The sequence below is a fragment of the Pleurodeles waltl genome, chromosome 5, assembly GCF_031143425.1.
Source record: "Pleurodeles waltl isolate 20211129_DDA chromosome 5, aPleWal1.hap1.20221129, whole genome shotgun sequence".
Taxonomy (NCBI): domain Eukaryota; kingdom Metazoa; phylum Chordata; class Amphibia; order Caudata; family Salamandridae; genus Pleurodeles; species Pleurodeles waltl.
In genome coordinates, this window is record NC_090444.1 from 864,056,278 (window position 1) to 864,079,912 (window position 23,635).

The following is a 23,635-nucleotide window of genomic DNA, read 5'->3' on the forward strand; positions in this document are numbered from 1 at the left end:
TGCAATTTTGCATTTCCTAAGTAGCAACTTCATAGAAATTGCTATTTAGGAAATGCAAAATGCTATGTACAAAGATACAGATTTCCTAATAGCGGTCCTACAAAGTAGGATCGCTATCAGAAAATCGCAAATAAGGAATCCCATTGCATTTGTGTTAATGGGCCGATTTTGCATTTCCCAAATACGATTTCCTATTAGGAAATGCAAAACCAAGGATGGCAATGGGTAAAAGAACCCCCTTGGTGCACCCCAAAAAGTGTGTGTGCACATGTAGAGAACATTTATGCTCAAGGGGCATGTGTGTGCTTTATAGCAATTTTAAAAAAGCATTTTGGGGTGCTTTTTTAAAATTGCACATGATTACCATCGACTAAGTCGATGGTAATTGCATTTCCTAAATGCCCAAATCGCATTTAGGAAATGCTTTGTACATCAGAATCAGAATCGCAAATAGGTAATCCCTGTTTGTGAATTCCTATTCTGGGGATCACAAATTGAGATTTCACAGAGTAGAAACAGAAAATTGTGATTTCGTAAAGGCCTTTGTGCATCAGAAAAAGCAGTTCTGCATTTCTTAACAGCCCAAAATACTGATTTGGACCGTTCAGGAATGCAAAAGGGCTTTGTACATCTAGCCCTAGATGATAGCTGCCTGTGGGTATGGCCTTATATTTGTGGGTGTAATTTCGGGGCAATGGGCGTGTGTGCAGGCTTTCAGGCAGCAAAAGGATTACATCTATGATTATAATGCCTTCATCTGCTTCATCCCAATTATTTTCAGGGAGAAAAATGGGAGTACTCCCACAGCTGGGCTTATATCTCCTCACCCTCCAAAAAAAAGTAACATAATGGGGCGTCACAGCCAATAGGTCAAGGGAGTGGCAGGTCGAAAAAGCTTGGGAACCACTGGTTTGGGGAACACGCCAATGACAAGTACAGGGCATTGATGCCTTGTTTAGAGCCTGTCTAATACCTAAACAAATGACTAGACTTACAGTCACAACAATCTGGTATAGTCACAACCTATAGAGTAGGGAAATTGTGCCAGCAATGGTTACATCATTTCAGGTGCTGCAGCTAAGGAACACCTATCTCTCCTTTCTGATGATATGAATATACAAGATTTCTTGTTTAGTCCTAGAGCACCACATCCAAAATGCTTACTGTTTGCCACATAGAATGACATTTCAAAAATTTCTCAGCAAGATGTTGCTGAACGGTTAAGACAGATTGACAGGGAAAATCTAGAAAAAGCATTGCCTGTTGTGGGCAAGGGTATAACTACGCTGTCAACTTGCATTTATTCTTTGAATAACATTGCATCTTCTGCATTCTATATCATACAGAATGCTATGCCCCTATTACCGCACCGGAAGAGCCAACTGAAATTGATTATGCAACTGAGCTAGACATTGCAGGTTTTAAAATAAAACTGTGTACCATGGAAATATCTTAACATGAGAGAGTTTTTTTTTATATACAATGTAATACACATACAGAGAGAGACTAATGGCAAAAAGATGTAACTCACACCATGTTGAACATTGCACTTTTAGAAAAAGTACACTTTTCAGTAGTTGAGATACCGTCTGCTGTGTGGTTGATTCATGGCTTTATATCATTACCAATCCCTACATTGCAATTTGCCATCTTGTTTGAAACATTTTCAGGTAGGCAGATATGAAGCTATTGGAGAAAGCTTTGTTCACGAGTCTTGAGTTGTGCCTTTCAATTACAAATGTGTGAATGGGGAATCAGAAGTCTTCCTTAGAGGAAACTAATGTGAAACTTCTTTCAGCCCTTCATTACTCTGTCAAGAGGTAACGCAGCTTGACACTCATATTGTGCTCAAGGCTAATCTGGCGTGTTATCTGAAAGAAACACCAGTCTATTTAATTCGCCCGGTCTTCCGATTGCTCTGGAATGGCAGCTACCTGGTTCTGAACAACAAAGGTTGTTGTGGGATGAAGCCAGGTGTCAGTCTCCAGGGTCGTGATCTGCTGTAACAATGTGTTATTTCCACCCACACGCATGGTTAGGGAAATCACCATATGTCCTTTCAACCCTATTTCCATCCCTATTTTTAGTGTTAACTTTGATAAACTGAGCTGACTGAAAGCTTTATTGTTTCAGATGGACGTTGCTTTAAAATCTGTCCGAGTGTCCTATGATCTCCAGATTGCAAAGTCTTCCGCTGAAGTCCAATTGCTATTGAGCACAAACTTGCTGCAGCATTTTAGTGAACATGTTCACCAAATATTTAATGCTTCAAATACCGCCAGAGTGGTACTCTTTTTCATAGCGTTTGGGTCTGGCTTTGTGACCACGTTCCAGACTGTACTTGGAGTGATACTGTCCTTTCTGAACTCTTTGGTTTCAAGTGTGTTTGTAGCATACTGATTGTATTATTTCTGTCATTGCTATTTTGGTTCTATTTTTATTGCTCAGCAATGGATGTTCCATCTCGAGGCCAAATAGTGATGAATCTGCTGTGTCCTGAACACATGATACAGTATTTCTGAGAGTCTTTGTTCCAGGAACTGAACATGAACTGGTCTTTGTCTTTTAGACCTGTGCAGTTATAATGTGTACAGCCTGTGTTACGCTGTGCTCTTTCGAGTGTTCACTGGACTTGTGTCTGACTATGTAATTGGTTCAATATGTGAATATCGATCTACATGTCAGTTCCTTGAGGACTCACCTTCATTGCTGTCATAGACACTGCCATTGCTGCTGGATGCGTACTATGAGTCATCACTTCCAGTTGATATGGATGGTTCAGCTCCTGGATTCCTGCACTTTGGCACCAACACTGAGGTTACACCATTAGCTGTCTCACCTTCAGCATCTGATGAGTTGGCTGGATTTGACCATGTTTGTTCACTGGAACTTGCTTCTCAGGCCCCAGTGGATCTGTTCTCTGTGGTCGTGGGTTCGTTCCTGGGTCCCTTTGACTGTGGACATGGAAATATGTTGGGAGCCTCCTAGACTTTTGATTCAGCCCCTTGTTTTCAAGTATATCTTTCTTAGTTTATTGGCTTTTTGAATTGTTATTGATTATATATGGCTTTCATTTGTTTTTATTATTAAAGTGTGTTTTATATTTTACGCGTATCTTACACATATATTTATTTTCTTATTTATATTTTAGGCAGATTTTTATGCCTTAATTTTATTTTGCATGTAGTATTCCACGGCCAAGAGGAGGGTGTTATAACGTAAGACAGGGCCCGCGTAGAGACCCCTTTTTAGATTGCACATTTTAACTTAGCCTTTCTTTCTGATGCTGACCTATTCCTCAGCTTTTCAATCATCTGACAATGTACTTATTTCTTGTAAGCAGCTTGTTTCTTGTAAGTATTGCTGTTGTTCAGCATGCACTCTGTCCAAGGCTAAGCACACAGAATGCAATGACCTAAGTATTATGATTGTCCGTGGAGACAGATCATCATTTACAGACATATCATTGCAAACGCTCTGCACCTCTGACACAGTGTGATATGAATTATTAAAACTGCCTCTGTATAACATTCAGCAGAGAAGCACTTCTGCTAAGATTATTCTGGAACGAGGTGCCCTGTGGCTGGGATGCAACACTTGCTGACTTTGACCTCTGCTCAGCAAGGGACGATAGCCTGCACTACACCAGACCAGCTTCCTAGCTTCCCAGTACATCTTACCCAGACAGGGGGGTTGGCAACCCAATCAATCTGGCAGAGGGTGCTCCCACTTGCTCTCGATAGTGTAGGCAGTCACAGATGGGAGTGTACCAACATAATAACATTATCATAGTTAAATTGTTAATCTTCTTCACCATTTTTGGAATGCTGAATACCATGCTTTGTCTCGCTTGCCTAATAATCGCAACCCATACTTTTTTTTTGCAAAAATACGATTGTTGCAATAAAAGCTTAAAATTACATTTCCACATCTTTCTTGTGTCTCTTCTTGGTTGCACAGAGTGACAACGAAAGGGTAGCTCTGCTTCTACAACTTCCTTGTGGAATCTGAGTAGCCATGTTCGAGGTTGCTGATACCATCTGGTATCCTGTTATGCTTAGGGGTTCAGGTGGGGCACTGTGAGCAAGCTAGGAACTGAGCCAACATTTCCTGATGATAAAGGTGAACTAAGTCTCTATACACTGATGTTTACGTTGAACATATGCACAGTCCTACTTGATTTACAGGACCCTACTTAATTTACAGGACCTGTATAACATAGCTAAAAGAAGATTTGCAAAGATACAGAAAGGCAAATGGATATCACAACATAAAGACTGGCTGGCAGACACTCTGCATTGTAACAACCGAATCAACATACTCTATGATACCACATTCTCTTTGGGAACTCCATTATATATTATCTGGCTCAAAATTATGTGGAAAACAGTAGACAGGAAGGAGAAATACACTAGAGAGGTTATGATTCGCATGGCATGTACATGCATCTTCATAATTGTACCGGCATAAACAGTACACTTACTCAAGCATATGTCAGATAAGCATAAACATGTTTAAATGTTATGCAATCAAGCATGTATAAATCTGTGTTGGTTGTCAACGTATAATGGAAAAGATGTTGATTCTGGCTGAAGTGGCAAAATGATGTCTTGTTCCTGGCTGCACTATGACACACCTTATATGTTAATACATTTAATGGTTTGAAACAATGAGATCATCAAGACATTTTACTAAAACAAAGGATAGGGTACCAATAGCCATGTCACTGATTCCTTTAAAACTAAAAATCGTGTCCAGGAAAAGATAGCTTTGTTTTGAGAAAGGTGGAGAAAATCAATGTCAAACAACAATGGGATATCCATATTTATGTTCCCACCCCAATAAAGGAAGCCATGAACTTGAATCTGTAGAAACGTAAGTGAAGAGTGTCACTAGTGAGGACCATTCACTCTGCAAAGGACTTATCCATCAATGAAAGTGGAGCCAGATGGGACAGTGCAAGAGAGGGCTGGTAGACTGGGAGGGAAGTGCAAGAGAGTATAGGTAGGCAAAGTGCATGCGGGGTCTGTTGTAAAAATGATGGAGGGTGCCAGTCATGGAAACAATGGGTTCACTAGTAATGTTGGTAGTGTGCATATTTGAGACTTGCACTTACCCACTATGTGAACAATGCTACTAAACATTATTCTACTTGTTGCAAACATTTGGAGATGAAATGCAGTTAATCCATGAAATGTGGGTCCTTTGCTTCTCCTAAAAGGTATGCAGATGTACACCTTGGAATATACTTTAGCATTATAACCAGCTGCTGAGGACTATAATAGATGTTGAAGATGCTGAACCCGGGAAATAGGCAAGCGCAGCAGATGAGCCTTTAAGAAAGGAGAGGGGCCTTTAACAACCAGTATAGCCAATGGCAGTTGGGCTATGAAGCTATTAGAATGTTCCATCTACTGAGGGTAGAATGTTTTGAATTAAAAAGGGAGAAACACACAAAAACATTGGAAAGTTGGAACTGGTCAATGCCAGACATTATTGGCGCTGAACCATTACATTGTCTTTACCGGATCCCTCAACTCTTCTTAAATAAGTAAAGTTACTATATACAACCTAATGGGTCCAAGTCAGACTAAACAGTGAACTCTCCACACCCTTCGTCACAGAAAGTGGTGCACGTCAGGGTTGCCCCCTTTCCCCTCTCTTGTTCTCAGTGGTAACAGACCCATTCTGAGAATGGCTAAGCAGTGACGCTCTGGTTCAGGCGTTCAAATGAAGAAGCAGGCAGGAAGACATGATATCACTGTATGCCAATGACCTATTGCTCATTATCAAGCGTCCTGACAGCTCTATCCCTAGAATAATTCAAATGGTGTATAAGGTGGGGCTTTTGGCCTGAATGTGAACTGCAGAAAATCCACTTATGTGCTAACTGAGGAGTGGGAACCAGGAAGCCTGAAGCAACCACAGTTAAGGATCGCTGACCACCTGGGCCTAGGTGTGTCAAGAGGCACAGGGCAAAGTTGGAACCTCAACTTAACTACAAAGCTTAAACAAACTAAGCAAAATATGGAGGGGTGGGCTACCTTGGCGCTTACTTTAAAGGGGAGGACAGCAATGTTTACAACGGGGTCTCTGCCTCGATTTTTATACAATATTCAAAACTATGAAACCTGATACCACTCCAATCTTTTCAAAATCGGTGGTACCCACTGAGTGGCTTTCTGCAAATCTAAATTAGGAGCTGTAAGGGTATGGATGTCGATTCACCAAAATGTCAGGGGTTGAGGAAGTAACATCTCGCATCCAAATCCATCATGAACTCTATCCACTCCGGCGCCCCTTCGGACCCCTGCCCGCACTTCATCTTTAACAAAGCCGACGACATCATCGCCCCGCACCTCCAGACCATCATCAACTCTTCTTTTTCTTCTGTTACCTTCCCCGAATGCTGGAAACACGCCGAAGTCAACGCCCTACTAAAGAAACCTACGGCTGACCCGAGCGACCTGAAAAACTTCCGCCCCATCTCCCTTCTGTCTTTCCCAGCCAAAGTAATAGAGAAGACCGTCAACAAACAGCTGACCACCTTCCTGGAAGACAACAACCTGCTCGACCCCTCACAGACCGGATTCCGAACCAACCACAGCACTGAAACCGCCCTCATCTCAGTCACAGACGATATCAGAACCCTGATGGACAACGGTGAAACAGTCGCCCTCATTCTTCTTGACCTCTCGGCTGCCTTTGACACCGTCTGTCACCGCACCCTAATCACCCGCCTCTGCTCCACGGGATCCAAGACCAGGCCCTGGACTGGATCGCCTCCTTCCTCGCAAACCGCTCCCAAAGAGTCTACCTCCCTCCGTTTCGCTCAGAACCCACTGAGATCATCTGCGGCGTACCTCAAGGCTCATCACTCAGCCCGACACTCTTCAATGTCTACATGAGCCCCCTCGCCAACATCGTACGCAAGCACGACATCATCATCACCTCCTACGCCGACGACACCCAACTTATACTCTCCCTCACCAAGGACCCCGCCAGCGCCAAGACCAACCTACAAGAGGGTATGAAGGACGTCGCAGATTGGATGAGGCTCAGCCGCCTAAAGCTGAACTCTGAAAAAACGGAAGTCCTCATCCTCGGCAACACCCCGTCCGCCTGGGACGACTCCTGGTGGCCCACGGCCCTCGGCACCGCACCGACCCCCGCAGACCACGCCCGCAACCTCGGCTTCATCTTGGACCCTCTTCTCACCATGACCAAGCAAGTCAACGCCGTGTCCTCCGCCTGCTTCCTCACCCTCCGCATGCTCCGCAAGATCTTCCGCTGGATCCCCGCCGACACCAGAAAAACCGTGACCCACGCCCTCGTCACGAGCCGCCTGGACTACGGCAACACCCTCTACGCCGGGACCACAGCCAAACTCCAAAATCGCCTACAACGCATTCAAAACGCCTCGGCCCGCCTCATCCTCGACGTACCCCGCAGCAGCCACATCTCCGCACACCTGAGACACCTGCATTGGCTCCCAGTCAGCAAAAGGATCACCTTCCGACTTCTCACCCACGCACACAAAGCCCTCCACGACAAGGGACCGGAATACCTCAACAGACGCCTCAACTTCTACGTCCCCACCCGCCCCCTCCGCTCCTCTGGCCTCGCACTCGCCGCCGTCCCTCGCATCCGACGCTCCACGGCGGGTGGGAGATCTTTCTCCTTCCTGGCGGCCAAGACCTGGAACTCCCTCCCCACCAGCCTCAGGACCACCCAGGACCACTCCGCTTTCCGGAGACTCCTAAAGACCTGGCTGTTCGAGCAGCGATAACCACCCCCTTTGTCCCTAGCGCCTTGAGACCCGCACGGGTGAGTAGCGCGCTTTATAAATGCTAATGATTTGATTTGATTTGATCTTTTGACTCCATGGTGACATAACAGGAAGTATTACCACATAACCCTGGCTCTCATGGTGTGGCAGGAAGTGATGTCACATTACTTTTAACCTGGTGACATTAACAGGAAGTGACATCACCAGCTAAAAACAAAAACCCTAAAATAACAGTAAAATTGAACAATAACTTAAATAAATCAGTATAACGAAAACGTTGCCAGAGCAGGTAGCTTTAATTCTATTTTACATTAATTAAATAATAAAGTCCCACCTAAGGAAACAAAGTATTATGCATTAATAATTATAAGAAGTGGTGTATACAAATAATTAAAATAATGTAGTTACATTTTAATAAAAACATCATTACATTAACTTTTAAAATACAAACTAACTAGGGTATTAAAATATCATAGTTGAATTTTTTATTTTTTTTATTTTTATATTTCAGTAATGAATAGTTTTATATTTTTGACATTAAATAATATATTTTTTAAACTATTAAAAACTATATTTAATTTAACATTACTTCCTACGGGATTTTATTTTAATTACCTACCTTAATTATTTTCTATGGAAGGGTTTGGCAGTACCAATGATTGGTCATGTGTGGTGATGGACATACTTTTTTAAAAACAAAAATATTTACAAACATCTGCAGCCATATTTGAAGGGGTAGTTCTGCTTTTCTTTGAAGTTCCACATATAAGAAAAGGATGTTTCCTTTGACTTTTTCAGCTATCTGCCGAAAGCCCTGATGAAAACAAATTTTAGATAGTGGATAACATCCACCAGATGCAAGTACTTGGTAACGAAAGCCCTAGTCTAAAACATTTGCGCCTCCCCTACTTTAAATATGTTAACTCAATGTCCAAAGAGATAAACAAGATTATACAGCTTGATTCATGCAGATGAATGTAGCTTTCAGTGGTTTTCGCTATGGGGCCTACCCTACTGATTTAAATCCTGTTTTATTGGTATGCCTCTTACCTCTTCCACTAGAGCTTGCAGATGACAATCATTTTTATTCTACGTTTTCAGGGTGTGGAAGTTGCTTCCTGTCCTCACGGCCAGTGACTCTGCTGTACATTAGTGCAGCTCCCCCGGCACTTCCTAATTATATCCTATGCAGTAGATGTGCTAGGAAATAACCATATTGTTCTACTGAGCCATCCAATAACCTTGGAGTTAATTTAAATTCCTACCACAATGTATTTGCATCACTGCTCCACAAAGCACTACAGCTCCATGAGATATTTAAGCAAATAAAGTCAACACAACTGTCTTTACCAAGAACGACCTCGCACTTTATACCAATTAGGTGTAAAACTGAAAGCTAGCTCAAACTCCCCCACACCCAAATACAAGTGAGCTGCAAGTAAAGATCATACTTGGCAGGCTCACCTTCACCTCACCAACCTACAAGTAATATTACCACAAGTCTGTAACTCCTGCTGAGAACACCTCACTGTTCAATCTGCTTCGCACCATCAGTTGAACAACCTGACTGTGAATGTCCACAAAAGTGATAGAGCTCAGGGTTACCTTCTCCCTTAGTCTTATGCCCCCAATCATGAGGTACTGGTGTCAAGATAATTTTAAGTCACAAACTCAAGTACCACAATGTAATTCCATTGAGGTTCAGTAAAGACACCAGCTCCAAGGATAGCTCGAAAGCCATCTACAGTGTTGAAACTGCATGACTGTGCATTATTAAATATTATCATCACACTTACTAAAACAGAAAGCGTTAGACCATTCCAATTTCTTTTTTCTATCACAGCCGAGAACATCTATAAAATCATTTGCATTTCCAGCGGTATACTAACATGTCTCAGCCTAGATAACTAAAGGTGGTGCATTTCCAACTAAGAGGAAGGAGGATTTCGCTAAAGAAAACAAACTTTCCATCCACTGTGTGGCACTGCGTGCAGAAACAGTGAGGCAGGCAGATATGTGTGGGTCACCAGTAAATATAATAATGGAATAGGTGTTAAGCAGTGTAAGGAGGAAATGGTTTGCTAGTCCTGAACCGATTTCAATTAGTTTCGAGGAAGGTACATTCAAACCAATGAGTTGGTTCAGTGGCTTGAACTCTCGTCTCGCACACCTGCGCAACATGCAGGTACAAAGCACAAAACCCAGCAAGACTAACTCCATCATGTGTAAGGTTGGTTAAGTCGGTAATATTAAACTTGATAACTGAAAAGCCTTTTGTTTATAGTACTTGGAAAAGGTACAATATGAAAAACAAATAATAATTTAGGCAGATGTAATATAACCATTCCATTCTTGCACACATGTGAAACTTTGCATTAATTCTTTATTGTTGAGTGTTAAATAAGTAAAAACTAGTTACTGACCTCTAGAGCAGTTAATGATATCTCTTCTCTCTGTGCTCTGAAAGTCCACTGGATTCATGTCTCCCTCTTCTTTAATCCTGAATGAGACAACAGCTGCAAAATTCACAGGGACAGTTACTGCAGGAAACATTCAAGTAGTCTTTAATGATTTGTTTGACTACAGAATGTGACAACATTTTCATTGCACAAAATTACCCTCTAAAGTAGTGGTGATATTTGCTTACAACAGGAGACAGTAACTCTCCAACCATACATTTTTTTACTGTCATGACTACATGAAGACAAATCAGTCCATACAAAAATGATCAATAAATATATATATGTGTGCTTTTCACAACATGATCTCTGTAATAAACACAATCTACCATTTGCATTAAACAGAAGGTTCTAAGTGTCTGCATACATTCCTAGGGAATAGATTTGCCAAAAAATGCATCATTATACAAAATAGATTGCCATTAATTATCACATAGCATTGTTCTAGTCTAAATGCTGTATTGGTAACGCATGCAGCCTACACACAGCCATAGACGGAGTCACTAACTAACATACATAACCTAACCTGCATAATAGAATGTATATATATATATATATTCTCCACTGTTACTAAAGATCGCTAGTCAGTCACTGTCCTGCACAGCAGGCTGCAACGAGGGTAGCGAACCCTTTCACAAATTCATGAAATCCTTCAACAGAAGATAATGCCGCAGCCACTTACTTGATACAGTCCAAAATTCTTTTGTTCAGGCAAAACAAACACAATGGCAAGTTCTCTGAGCAAGGGAGCAGAGTCTTCCGAAACACGTTGGAGGAGTATTGCCATTGTGTTTGTTTTGCCTGAATAAAATAATTTTGGATGGAATCAAGTAAGTGGCTGCGGCATTATCTTCTGTTGAAGGATTTCATGAATATATATATACAGGGAGTGCAGAATTATTAGGCAAATGAGTATTTTGACCACATCATCCTCTTTATGCATGTTGTCTTACTCCAAGCTGTATAGGCTCGAAAGCCTACTACCAATTAAGCATATTAGGTGATGTGCATCTCTGTAATGAGAAGGGGTGTGGTCTAATGACATCAACACCCTATATCAGGTGTGCATAATTATTAGGCAACTTCCTTTCCTTTGGCAAAATGGGTCAAAAGAAGGACTTGACAGGCTCAGAAAAGTCAAAAATAGTGAGATATCTTGCAGAGGGATGCAGCACTCTTAAAATTGCAAAGCTTCTGAAGCGTGATCATCGAACAATCAAGCGTTTCATTCAAAATAGTCAACAGGGTCGCAAGAAGCGTGTGGAAAAACCAAGGCGCAAAATAACTGCCCATGAACTGAGAAAAGTCAAGCGTGCAGCTGCCACGATGCCAATTGCCACCAGTTTGGCCATATTTCAGAGCTGCAACATCACTGGAGTGCCCAAAAGCACAAGGTGTGCAATACTCAGAGACATGGCCAAGGTAAGAAAGGCTGAAAGACGACCACCACTGAACAAGACACACAAGCTGAAACGTCAAGACTGGGCCAAGAAATATCTCAAGACTGATTTTTCTAAGGTTTTATGGACTGATGAAATGAGAGTGAGTCTTGATGGGCCAGATGGATGGGCCCGTGGCTGGATTGGTAAAGGGCAGAGAGCTCCAGTCCGACTCAGACGCCAGCAAGGTGGAGGTGGAGTACTGGTTTGGGCTGGTATCATCAAAGATGAGCTTGTGGGGCCTTTTTGGGTTGAGGATGGAGTCAAGCTCAACTCCCAGTCCTACTGCCAGTTCCTGGAAGACACCTTCTTCAAGCAGTGGTACAGGAAGAAGTCTGCATCCTTCAAGAAAAACATGATTCGCATGCAGGACAATGCTCCATCACACGCGTCCAAGTACTCCACAGCGTGGCTGGCAAGAAAGGGTATAAAAGAAGGAAATCTAATGACATGGCCTCCTTGTTCACCTGATCTGAACCCCATTGAGAACCTGTGGTCCATCATCAAATGTGAGATTTACAAGGAGGGAAAACAGTACACCTCTCTGAACAGTGTCTGGGAGGCTGTGGTTGCTGCTGCACGCAATGTTGATGGTGAACAGATCAAAACACTGACAGAATCCATGGATGGCAGGCTTTTGAGTGTCCTTGCAAAGAAAGGTGGCTATATTGGTCACTGATTTGTTTTTGTTTTGTTTTTGAATGTCAGAAATGTATATCTGTGAATGTTGAGATGTTATATTGGTTTCACTGGTAATAATAAATAATTGAAATGGGTATATATATTTTTTTTGTTAAGTTGCCTAATAATTATGCACAGTAATAGTCACCTGCACACACAGATATCCCCCTAACATAGCTAAAACTAAAAACAAACTAAAAACTACTTCCAAAAATATTCAGCTTTGATATTAATGAGTTTTTTGGGTTCATTGAGAACATGGTTGTTGTTCAATAATAAAATTAATCCTCAAAAATACAACTTGCCTAATAATTCTGCACTCCCTGTATATACGTATACGAAAAGGTTACAGGGACATTATAGTTATGTTCAGATTTTATGTGCAAAACCATTGAAATTCAGCTGTTAGAGTTATTTCAAATAACTATAACTCGTGCCCTGAGGTAACTATAACACACCCTCTCTGTGCACAGTTTTCTCATCAATATTTTTAATGCAAATGTTAGACTGATATTATCAATGATGTTACAGAAGATGTCATAAGTGATGTAATATCTGGGGTAATTAGCAGTGCATGGCGAGGGCGCAAGTTATAGCTAACTTAGGGCACAAGTTATAATTACTTGAAATAACTCAAATATAATAGCTGAATTTCTAAGGTTTTCTGTGTGTAAAATCTGAACCTAACTATAACATCCCTGTAACTTTTGTTTTTTTAGTGAATTTCTAAGTTTTTTAAACATCATGGAAGATGCCCATCACAATGCACGGTGGGGTGAGCTTGGATGCATGGAGCTTGCTGCTCCTGCCCCCTCCCTCTCCTTGCCATCCATTGACCAAGTCCAGGCCTCCTGTTTCCTCATTACAGCCCTGTGTGGCCACTGTTCTCCCATTGCCCTTCCCCCTGCCCTAAACAGTTAGCTTGCTGCCACATCCACATCCTCCCTACCCTCTATTGTCAGAGTCCATGCACCAGCCGCCTCCCTCCTGCCATACATGGTCCAATGTGCTGCCACTGCCCGTCCCTCCTGCCCTTCATGGACCGTCATGTTGCAACTTTCCTTCCGATCTGTTCAGTATGGTCAGCTTGTTGCCCTTCCTTCTTCCCCCTCTGGTCTCAGTTGTCCATGTACATGACCCTGTCCACTTGCTATTGCTTTCCATGGTCCGTTGTGCTGCACTACCATCCCACTTGCCTTGCATTGTACATTGTGCTGCTGAAACCCCTGACACTTGCCCTGTTATGTCAGTTTGGTGCCCGTGGCCATCTTACTCCTGGGCTCTGTTATCGGACTCCATGTCCCTACCCCATTCCTCCTGCCCTACGTAATCCAATGTACCATACCTGACAACACTTTGAACATGGTAAGATAGAGATTTTGGAGAAAAAAAAACCTAGGAAATGTATTTTCCCCATTGACTTACATTGAAAAAGAGGAGGAAGGAGGCAGATATCAGAAAGCCCTTTTGGGCTTAAAAACATCAGAAGCCTCCTGCCTGAATTGGGTCTAATGGCATGTATGGTTGTACTGCCACTGCCTCTTCCATCTGCTCTAAATGGTCTGTTGTGTTGCCACAGCCTCTCTGCTTGTCCTGCATTGTTGGTTTCTTGGCCCTGCCCCCTTTTACTCTGCCCTCCATGGTCCATTGTGCTATCACTGCCCATCCCACCTGCCAGTGCGGACAACTTGTTGTTTCTGCATCCTCCTCCCTCCCCTCATTTATCCGAGTCTGTGCCTCTGACCTCTGCCTCACCACAGTTTTCTAACGAACAACTAGATTGCTATCATTCAATATTTATTACAAAAGTGTAGCACACCAAAACTATAATATCTAAAGCATTTCCTTTAGAAATCATAAAAATGAGAGGCTCTTATTCTCATAAAATGATGGCTAGTGCTGTAAGAAACTAAAATGAGGACATATTTTCTGAGTTCTCAAATAGCGACAAAGTACTTTTGAATTATTTGCTATCTTTATGTTTTTTTTATCCAGTTGATCCCTTATTATATGTTACACTTAGGGGAGATGTGGCGTTACGGCCAGAGCTGCAGACTTTGTAACAGGGGAGTCAGGTTCGAGTTTCGGTGTCAGTTTTACATCCTGTGATTTTGTCCAAATCATTTGATCTCCCCATACCTAAAAACAAAATTAATATGTTCTTGTGTAATGTAACAGATGCTCCTGCAAAGCACTCCAATACCCTCGGGTCAAGTCTGTGCTATATAAAAATGCAAAAACACCCAAAAAATAATTTTTTTGCAAACTTCAGTCATTGAGCTATAGTGGGGCTACATTTGGGTGGGGGATATTTATGCTACAATTGGGCTATTATTTCTCTGGTGGCCATCCTGGGAGACCATTTGTTATGAAGCTCCCTAAATTCCTCATTTGCTATAGTGTCCTCAGTAGAAAATGCTTTCAGTTTTCCACTTCAATTCCATCAAGATGGCTTTCAGACGTGCCACACTTCTGGCAAAATTTCAGAATGTTAAGTGGCAGTCTGCTGCTGGTGTTAAAGATACATGTTTCAGTATACATGTTGGAGTGTTTTAGTGAAATAGAAGAGGAAGATATTTGAGAACTCACTTAGAACATGTCCTAATTTTTCTTCCTACAGCACTAGCCATAACTTCTGTGACAAAAGGAACCCCTTCACTCACTTCCTTTCTAAATTGAAGGTTTTACGTTTTACCACTTTGATTCAATCAGGATGGCTTCAGGTGTGCCACACTTTGGTCATAAGCAATACTGTTAGCACTTTAGTTGATCTTTGTAACACTCTGGGAGGCTACAGTAGAACACAAGGAAATCAACTGACAGGCTGCTCCTGTTGGACGTACTTGTTTTACTGGGAATGTCAGGCTTCATTCTCATATGGCCAAGAAAGATAGTGTGAAACCATGCACAGTTATCTCATAAATAATTTAACTGCAACTACTACATTGAAATGATCAGTGATGTACTCAAAGATGTCATGAGTGCTGTAATATGTGGGGTAATTAGCAGTGCATGGCGAGGGCGCAAATTATGGTTACCTTAGGCACGAGTTATGAAATAACTAACTATAACAGCTGAATTTCTATTGTTTTGTAAGTTTGAAATGTGAGCCTAACTATAAAGTCCCTTTAACCTTTGTTTTTTTAAGTGAATTTCTATGGTTTTTATTAATGTAAAGTAATTTTAATTACTTTACGTTAATCCACCCACCACCAGGCGCAGCGGGGTTGGCCACAGCGCCTGGCTGAGGCCAACCCCCTATAGTCACCCAATCCTGAACCACGCACGACCAAAGGTCATGCGCTGTGGGGGTTGGCTGCAGAGCCTGCGGCCAAACCCCTATAATCACCCAATCCCATGCCATGCACAGCCCCTAAACATTTTGCCTACACCCCTCCTGTTTTCTGAACCTATTTTCGTTATTGTTTCAAGCTATGTGCACTTTACCACTGCTAACCAGTGCTAAAGTGCTCCAATCACTCACCTTCAAAAAGAGTACGATTAGCTTACACCAAACTGGCACATTTAATTTACTTATAAGTCCTTAGTAAAATGGTACTATTATTACCCAGGGCCTGTACATTAAATGCCACTAGTGAACCTGCAGCACCAACTCTACACCCATTTAAGTAGCCCTTTAAAAATGCCTCAGGTCTGCCATTGTAGCATGCATGTGCAGTTCTAAACTGCCATTTCAGCCTGGCAAAATAAATCCTATGCCAGGTCCAAAACTCCCTTTTAAATACACATAAGACCCCCTAAGGTAGGCCCTAAACAGCCCAAAGGGCAGGGTGAATTGTATTTAAAAGACTGAACATGTACTTTAAAGGTTTACATGTCCTGGTAGTCAAAAACTCCCAACTTTGTTTTTTACTACTGTGAGGCCTACCTCTTCCATAGGATAACAGTGGGTTACGTTATTACATTCAATAAGTGATAACTTTTGTTTGGGAGCAGGTAATAGTCTTCTGTTTGGAGTATAAGGACTCATCATTTAAAATCCTCTTTAATGGTAAAGTCAGATTTTAAGTAGAAATCTGAAAATTACACTTACAGAAATTTGGCATTTTCTTGTCATAACCATTTGGTGCCTCCAGCCTGTATCCTGGGTCACATCACTAGGTGTAGTTGACAGTTGGCCCTTGTGTATTCCTCTCAGACAGTATCAAAATAGCGGGCCTGGTTATTTGCAGGATGGGCTATCTAAGACAGGAGGAAGGGGTGGAGCTGTCAACAGTCACATGTGCACTCCAAAGATGCTGCCTCAGTTAACACACAAAGAACTTCACACTAGCCTATTGTGACAGCAGACAGACTGGGACCAGGGCAGGGAGCAGGAAATTCCAGACACTTCTGTACAAGAAAATTCCAGAAGATTCTTTCACATCAAAACAGGCATCATGTTAGGGAGCAGGACCCTCAGACCCACTCTTCAGATCACTTCTGGTCCCGTGGAAGACTCAGAAGGAGGACTGTCCTACTCTCCCGCTGCTGGAAGGACTGCCCTGCCTCCTCAGGAAGGAAGACTGGAACTACTCTTTGAACCCAGAACAACCAAAGTGACTCCAAGTGCCAGCTGACAGGCCTCCTTTTCTGAGATGCAAGGACATATTATACTCCAGAAACCTGCCCTGCATGTGTCCAGCTGCCCAAATCAAATGAACCTGCCTGTGCCCTGGTGTTGGCCTCTGCTGGAGTGAGTCCTGATGCCCAAGAGGTGCCAACTAGGGTCTAGACCCATGGCTAGAATCAGAGTGTACTCCTTCTGGTTCAACTGTGGGTTTCCTCAAAACCTACCCAACACAACACAACTCAACAAAGCGAGACACAGGACCTCTCATCTCAGCCCTCACTTCTCTTCATCTGAACTGACACAGCATAGCAGAAATTGATGCAGGACCTCACATCTCAGCCCTCACACCTCCTCATCTGAACTGATGCAACACAACTAGATGCCGGACCTTGCATCACATCCCTCGTACCTTCTGATCGGAACTGATACAACGCAACTCGACATATGACCTTGCATCGCAGCTCTCACAGCTCCTCATCAGAACCGACACAGTGCGACTCAATTTGGCGCAGAACCTCCCATCACAGCTCTGGCCCCTCCTCACTGGAACCGACGCAGTGAGATGGAACTCAACGTAGGGCTTTGCATCGCAGCTTCTCATCAGAACCAACGCAACTCACTACATCAAGGAAATGAGGTACACCTCCAAGTAGGACTAACCTGGTCCCTGTTTCGAGCCCACACTCTATTGCAGTCAGCCTGAACTTGTGACATTGTCCCTTAGTGCTGTTAGGTGATATAGTTACCCTAAAACTTTGAAGTTGCATATTTACGGTTATAATGATTGGATTTTTGTCCTTTTGGTGTCAAATAATTTATTACATTATACTCTATGTTTCTTAATTGGTGTGAGATTTTTCTTGTGTTGTGTTTTTACATTATTGCTGTTTGGGTGCTGCATAAATACTTCAGACATTGCTTCTGAATTAAGCCTGACTTCTTTTGTGCCAAGCTACCAGATAGTTGAGCACAGGTTAATATAAAGACTGGTTGTGGTTCAAGCAGGCAAGAATTGCGGCTATTGCTTGAGAAGTGCTCAACCCCTTTAACCCACTCTAACCAATAACCCAGTTCCTCACAGAGGTCCAATACTAACTGATTTAAGTGAAGCACACACATATATATATATATATATATATATATATATATATATATGAGTTGAGATAAGCAATGGTCCACCACCACGCCTTCTGCTTGATCCTGGTCAAAATCTACCTAGGAGAATCAATTTCTGAGGAAGTGCTCAAACCATCTAAGTGAGTAATCGGAGATACCATCCACCTTCTAAGGCCTAACAGGATGTGATGGTCTATCATATCAAATACAGACAAATTTATAATCATGAGTGCAAGATCTCATGAGTCTAAGATATTTGAAACGATATACCAAAGAATGCGCTAATTATGAACACCCCTCCCAAACTAAATCTGATCACAGCCCACACGTGTGACGACAATTTTATAAGGAAATAGTTCCCAAATGTATTGCTTTTTCATAGATTTTATTTTAGGTTTGCAGGCTCTGCACACTCAAAAAGTCACACTTAGCCCACAAACCGTTTAGGGAAGTATGGGATGTTACATGAGTCCACAAGTTTTATAAACCACAAAATTGGCACAGATTCCGGTGGACTATGGCAGTTGGATGCAATACAAGTCCAAGAATCCCCTACTTCACTGACTCTGTATAGGGTTTGTGTACTTTGGAATGCAAATTGATGGTTGGGGTTCACAAACTTTGGGTGGGTTAATAGACCGTATGCTAGTGATTACATTTTTTTATTTCAAACTTTGGAGAGGTCTTTTGGGTCTCTCCCCTGTCAGAATGTTTAGGTTTGGCATTTATCATGACCTTTTAATTTTACTAAACTTATATGTACAATATACTTACCCATGGTGGCTTTCAGTCAGCTGTTTTCATCCATTGGTCTATTATTGTGCCATTCACATGTTTCTTCTGCCTTCTACAGCATACAGCAATGGGTCAGCCCACTTCAGCCACTAGCTAACTTCAATGTAATTGTTGGCATTCTGCCCTTTCACAAGAAGCACATCAACATAACATGTAGTTCCCTTCAGTATCAGGAAATACTATGGCAATATGTCCTTTTAAAGTCCAGAATATATGTTTTTGCTTTCAGCCACAGTTTTTTAAAATTGATTAGAGCTTAGACGCATTCAGAACAATAACGTTTTGCAACAATCATGACAACACAAACATTAACAAAGCCAAAAGGCTGGAAGACTATGTCAGGCCCCCTGGTTTTCACCAATGTGTGTTTAAATTTGGGTCTATAAACTGTCCTCAAAGTTTACAGACTACTGGTCCATATTTCTCTAACTTTTAGCCCTTCAATGTCCGCACAACACACTTTTGTAACACAAATTTCGTAAAGAATACTCAAATGGTAACAAAGTTAGGAAAGCAAAAAGAACGCTTTTCTTTGGAAACTTTGCCATTTGTCACCAAGCCCTGTGTATACATCCATGTTCAAAATCTTCCACTACACGAAAGCAGGGAATCGGCACATCCAGACAAAATGTCAACATTTCAAACTTTGTTGACCTGAACCCAGCCTGTTTGTTGTGTGTTGCAGTATTTTGTTGTACAGGTGACATGTCTCTACCACCCTGACACCAGCCCTACTAGATCAAGAGAGGGCTGCAATGCCAGTTTTTATATCATAAAAACAATCTCTCATACAAAACTTTTTTTTTTAGTTTGCTTCGAAATTTGCTGTAATTTAACAAATCTACAGAAAAAATTCAACCTAATTTTAAAACTGAGACAGTTTAGGTATGCGAAATTGCATGCAGATCTGTCGGGGACCTGTGAGAAAAACATTTTTTGTTTTCAATGGTAATAAAAATAAAAATATTTGCTCTCTCTCCTGAAGCAAAACCCGCTGAATAATATTACACAAAACTTGGTATGAAACTAGAAGCCCACGCAGAAATAGCCTTCATTTTTGTTTGGTGTAAATCCGTTCAGTTGTTTTTTTTTTTTTTAAATCTGCATTATCAAAAAAGTGTTGAGTGGGCTTCAAAAGGTAAAGCAGAGAAAGAAAGACTTTTTTTATATTGTTTTATACGTTTTGTGAGTTTTTACATTTCGAACAAACCCCCCCAATATACATAGGTAAGAGAGCAAACCGTGTGTACCTTACAGCTATAACTGGAGGCTCGTTTACAAATTATTTATGGTATTTTGATATCTCAATGTCTACCTGAACCTGTAGCAAAGACAACGTAGGGAGCATTTTTAAGGGCATATCACAACTTAATTTAACTATTTCACTACTTTTCTTTCAGCGAGTTGTACCTTGGGAACAACTATAATAACGTTACATTACGTAATAGTTTGACACATCGAAGTATGCAGGTCGACCACTGAATTTACCAAAATGTTTTAAGTTGTGTTTGCGACTAATAACACCTTGTGTAGGGTTTTCAAACATATAAATATGACATTGGCCTACTGGTGACCTCCCTAGATAGTGCTAGTGCCTCCCACCAGACATCTGCATCAAGTTCTCATATGTTCTTTTTCTATCTATCCTTCAGGTTATTAGGTTTAGAAGGGTGGTGTTAGGGAAAGTTTTATAGGTCACAGATACTGCATTTGTTATCCCACCATCTATTATCTTCCCAAAGGAATGCATTATGCTCTTTCCCACGTTAACATATTTGTTCACGGCGTGTCATAATTGAAGATACCTAATAATTGATTCAGGGACTTCTCAAACTCTTGACTCATCTGCAAGAACAACAACATTCTACTTCTTCGCCAAACGTAAGAACAGTGGGAACGCGTCCTACATGAAGCATTCATGGAGTATTTCAAAGTTATTATGATTAGACCTTTCCTCACCAACTAAATCCCTAAATAGTTAAAGCACTCAATTTCAGTTTCTAAGGTGCATGTCTCCCGTTGTATACATTGCCAGTCAGATACTGGGTACAAATACATTTGTCTTAGTTGATATTAAAATATGAGAACTGACCACAGTCTGTTAAATATGCAGGAGTCAAATGATGCTCGCATGTGGATTAGTAACATGTAACAAAATATCAACTTCATGTAACAATTTTCTATCTTCCCATTCTGGGCTGTGTGCGTCCGCTTTCTGCACCCCTGACCACCATGATATTACAGAAGGGGCCGCAGACGCTTGTGCATCTCCTTCTGTAATACAGGTAGCACTGTCACATATGAAGCGCTTTCAGCACTATGAGGGTGTTCCCTCATTTGCACTGGGGCATGCCCACATATAAATGAGGGAATTTATTTGCCTCTGCGCACCTGTGTATTAAAGAAGTGGGCGCAGTACAAACAGGCCCTTAGGAGGCACACTTATAGTGCGCCACAAAAGCCTGGCAAACTGTCTGTGTGCCTTCTGAAGGCAGCCCTGTGTGTGTGCGTGTGTGGGGTGGGGAGGTTACCGCCCTAGACATCCCCATGCAGGCAGGTGAAGTCACTAACTGCACCCCCCCTGCAAGGAGCTCTCTCTCCATTCTTCAAAATGCAGGTGGTATGTCACCTGCACTATGAAACACACAGCAGCTTTGAAAAGGGGCTCTGTATTTCACTGAATGCATTACAGTGGGGGAAGCACAATCAGTGTAATAGTATGTATTGTCCCAGTCTGCTCCCAGGGTACCTGTTCAAAGATGTGTTGTGGTGTAAACAAGGAAAGTGTCATTTGTAATACGGCCCCTAGTGTCAACTAAGCCCTTCTATCAACACGTCTTTGTTTATCGAGTACTCCAATGTACCAGAATCAGGACAAGGGGCACCTGTAATAGAGGGTATCCCATGTCTGGGCCACCTTCTCAATGGGGATGGCCCATCAAGGCTCCTTCTACATGCACTGTGGCCACGGGCTACATACAAATATGCTGTACACATGCAAGAATTCTAAGGCAAAAACCCATCTCCTTTTTTAGAACATAGAGAACAGAGAATCAAATGCTTTTCCCCATCTCTTGACAAAATCACCATAGTTGCTAGCAACCATTTGACATATCCAGGAAGTTATGAAAACTTCTGGTATTCAGTCTGGTTGCCCAACCAAGTACTAACCCTGAATGCGTTGGGTCAACTAAACTTATAAATTCCGTACATTAATAATATTGTGTGATATGGGCCAAATCTAGCTGGTCTACCTTATTAATCAAAGTTTTGTCACTAGTCTAAATTCGTCTGTCATCACACTCATTTTAACACGGCATAGAAAGGTTTGGTTAGATGTGACACTGCATAATTTGTTAATTTCTTAAATAATTCTGGTGGGAAACCATTCTGGCCACAGGCTTTACCCAACTGAAGGAGAAAGAGTGCTGCTCTCAGATTTCCCTCCATCACCTCTCTCTCTCTCTTTATGCGTCTTCAAGACTGCACTCTATGGGGCTTTTCTGGGCAAGCCAATGTGGCAATCGTTCTCTGTTAGAGCTCCGCAACACCAGCCCTAATATCCACCAAAATTCCATTCCTGGGCTCGGTCCAGCAGCAGCAATCCTGCCTGGAGGCGATACCTTCAGGAGTGGGGCTTACTATTGCAAACCTTGTCAATGGTGCGCCCCTCCTGAGTCAGCGGGAGCAGACGCGGTTGCAGCCTGCACTTGGAGCTTTGGCCCGAGGGGTCGTGCACTGGGCTTCCTTCCTTGCTTGCACAGGACTGAGGCTTGGTGGGGGTGGAAACGATCTGGAGCGTGTCGGAATCTTCCCCTCCCTGCCCAACGCTGGCAACACCCGCGGCGAGGCAGGAAGGTGGTGGGAAGCACAAGGACCCAAATCGGAGCCCTGCGGTGACACACGGCTGAGAGCTGTTGGTGACAGTCTTGGTGGGTCTCAGGCTGGAGGAGATATAGCAAGGTGGCGCCTCTGGATGGTGGTGAAAGGTGGCCCTCTTCCTCTTGAGTGGCAAATATGCCCGGCGTGGGGACGCAACAGGGCCCACTCAATCTCTTTCCCCTCCCCCTGACCTTGAATGAAGAGGGAGCAGAAGTGCCAGAAGGCAGGAGAGAGCAGCGATTAGGGAGGCGACCTGGTGTGCTGGGCCTGACCCAGTTGGGCCCTGGATGGCCCTGAGCGGGCAGCCCCCCCACAGAGGATGGTGTTGGTCTGCCCTCTAGGGAAGGGGGTTAGACAATGGGGACAACTCCCCCAGGGGCACCCAACAGGGCATCTCGCACACTGTAGAGCGATGGCTGGACATTCAGTGTGGTGGAGGGACTCCCAGATGGTGGGTGGAGGGGGGAGCGAAACGCAGTGCCTAGCAGTGACAGGGAGGAGAACCTCATAGACTCTCCCAGAGGAGGGGAGCCCCTGACTCGCATCTCCTTTTCCCCTCCACCCACCAACGGACATAACAGAGGGCTTCCTTGAATGCCCATGGCCCATTCACTTCGGGGGCAGAGTGACACTATTGACGTCTTGCGCCAAATGCTACCCTAGCGAGGGGGGCCCATTTCTACTCCAATCCATCACTCTGTAGTCACCATAATGGATGCTCACCCACGCTAGGAGACTGTGGTGTTGCTAGCCACTGCAAGGAGCCAGGGGAACCCTCTCTGCCAGTCCCACTGGCCAATATGCTGCAGGAAATGCAACAGAATTTGGGGTCACCTTTCTTTATCTTGCATAGCCCTCACTCACCTGGCTGACGATGACTATTGCAGGCCACATCAGACTC

The 23,635-nt window shown here is 42.8% G+C and overlaps 1 protein-coding gene across 1 annotated transcript in view; it reads right to left on the reverse strand.

The window, feature by feature from the left end:
• The window catches only part of LOC138296102 (zinc finger protein 3 homolog), a 1,150,345-nt gene that overhangs the window by 479,537 nt on the left and 647,173 nt on the right, over positions 1-23,635 (reverse strand). Inside the window, exon 7 of the mRNA XM_069234957.1 lies at positions 10,213-10,305. Coding sequence (XP_069091058.1) covers positions 10,213-10,305 — 93 coding nt within the window. The remainder of the gene's footprint in view (positions 1-10,212; positions 10,306-23,635) is intronic.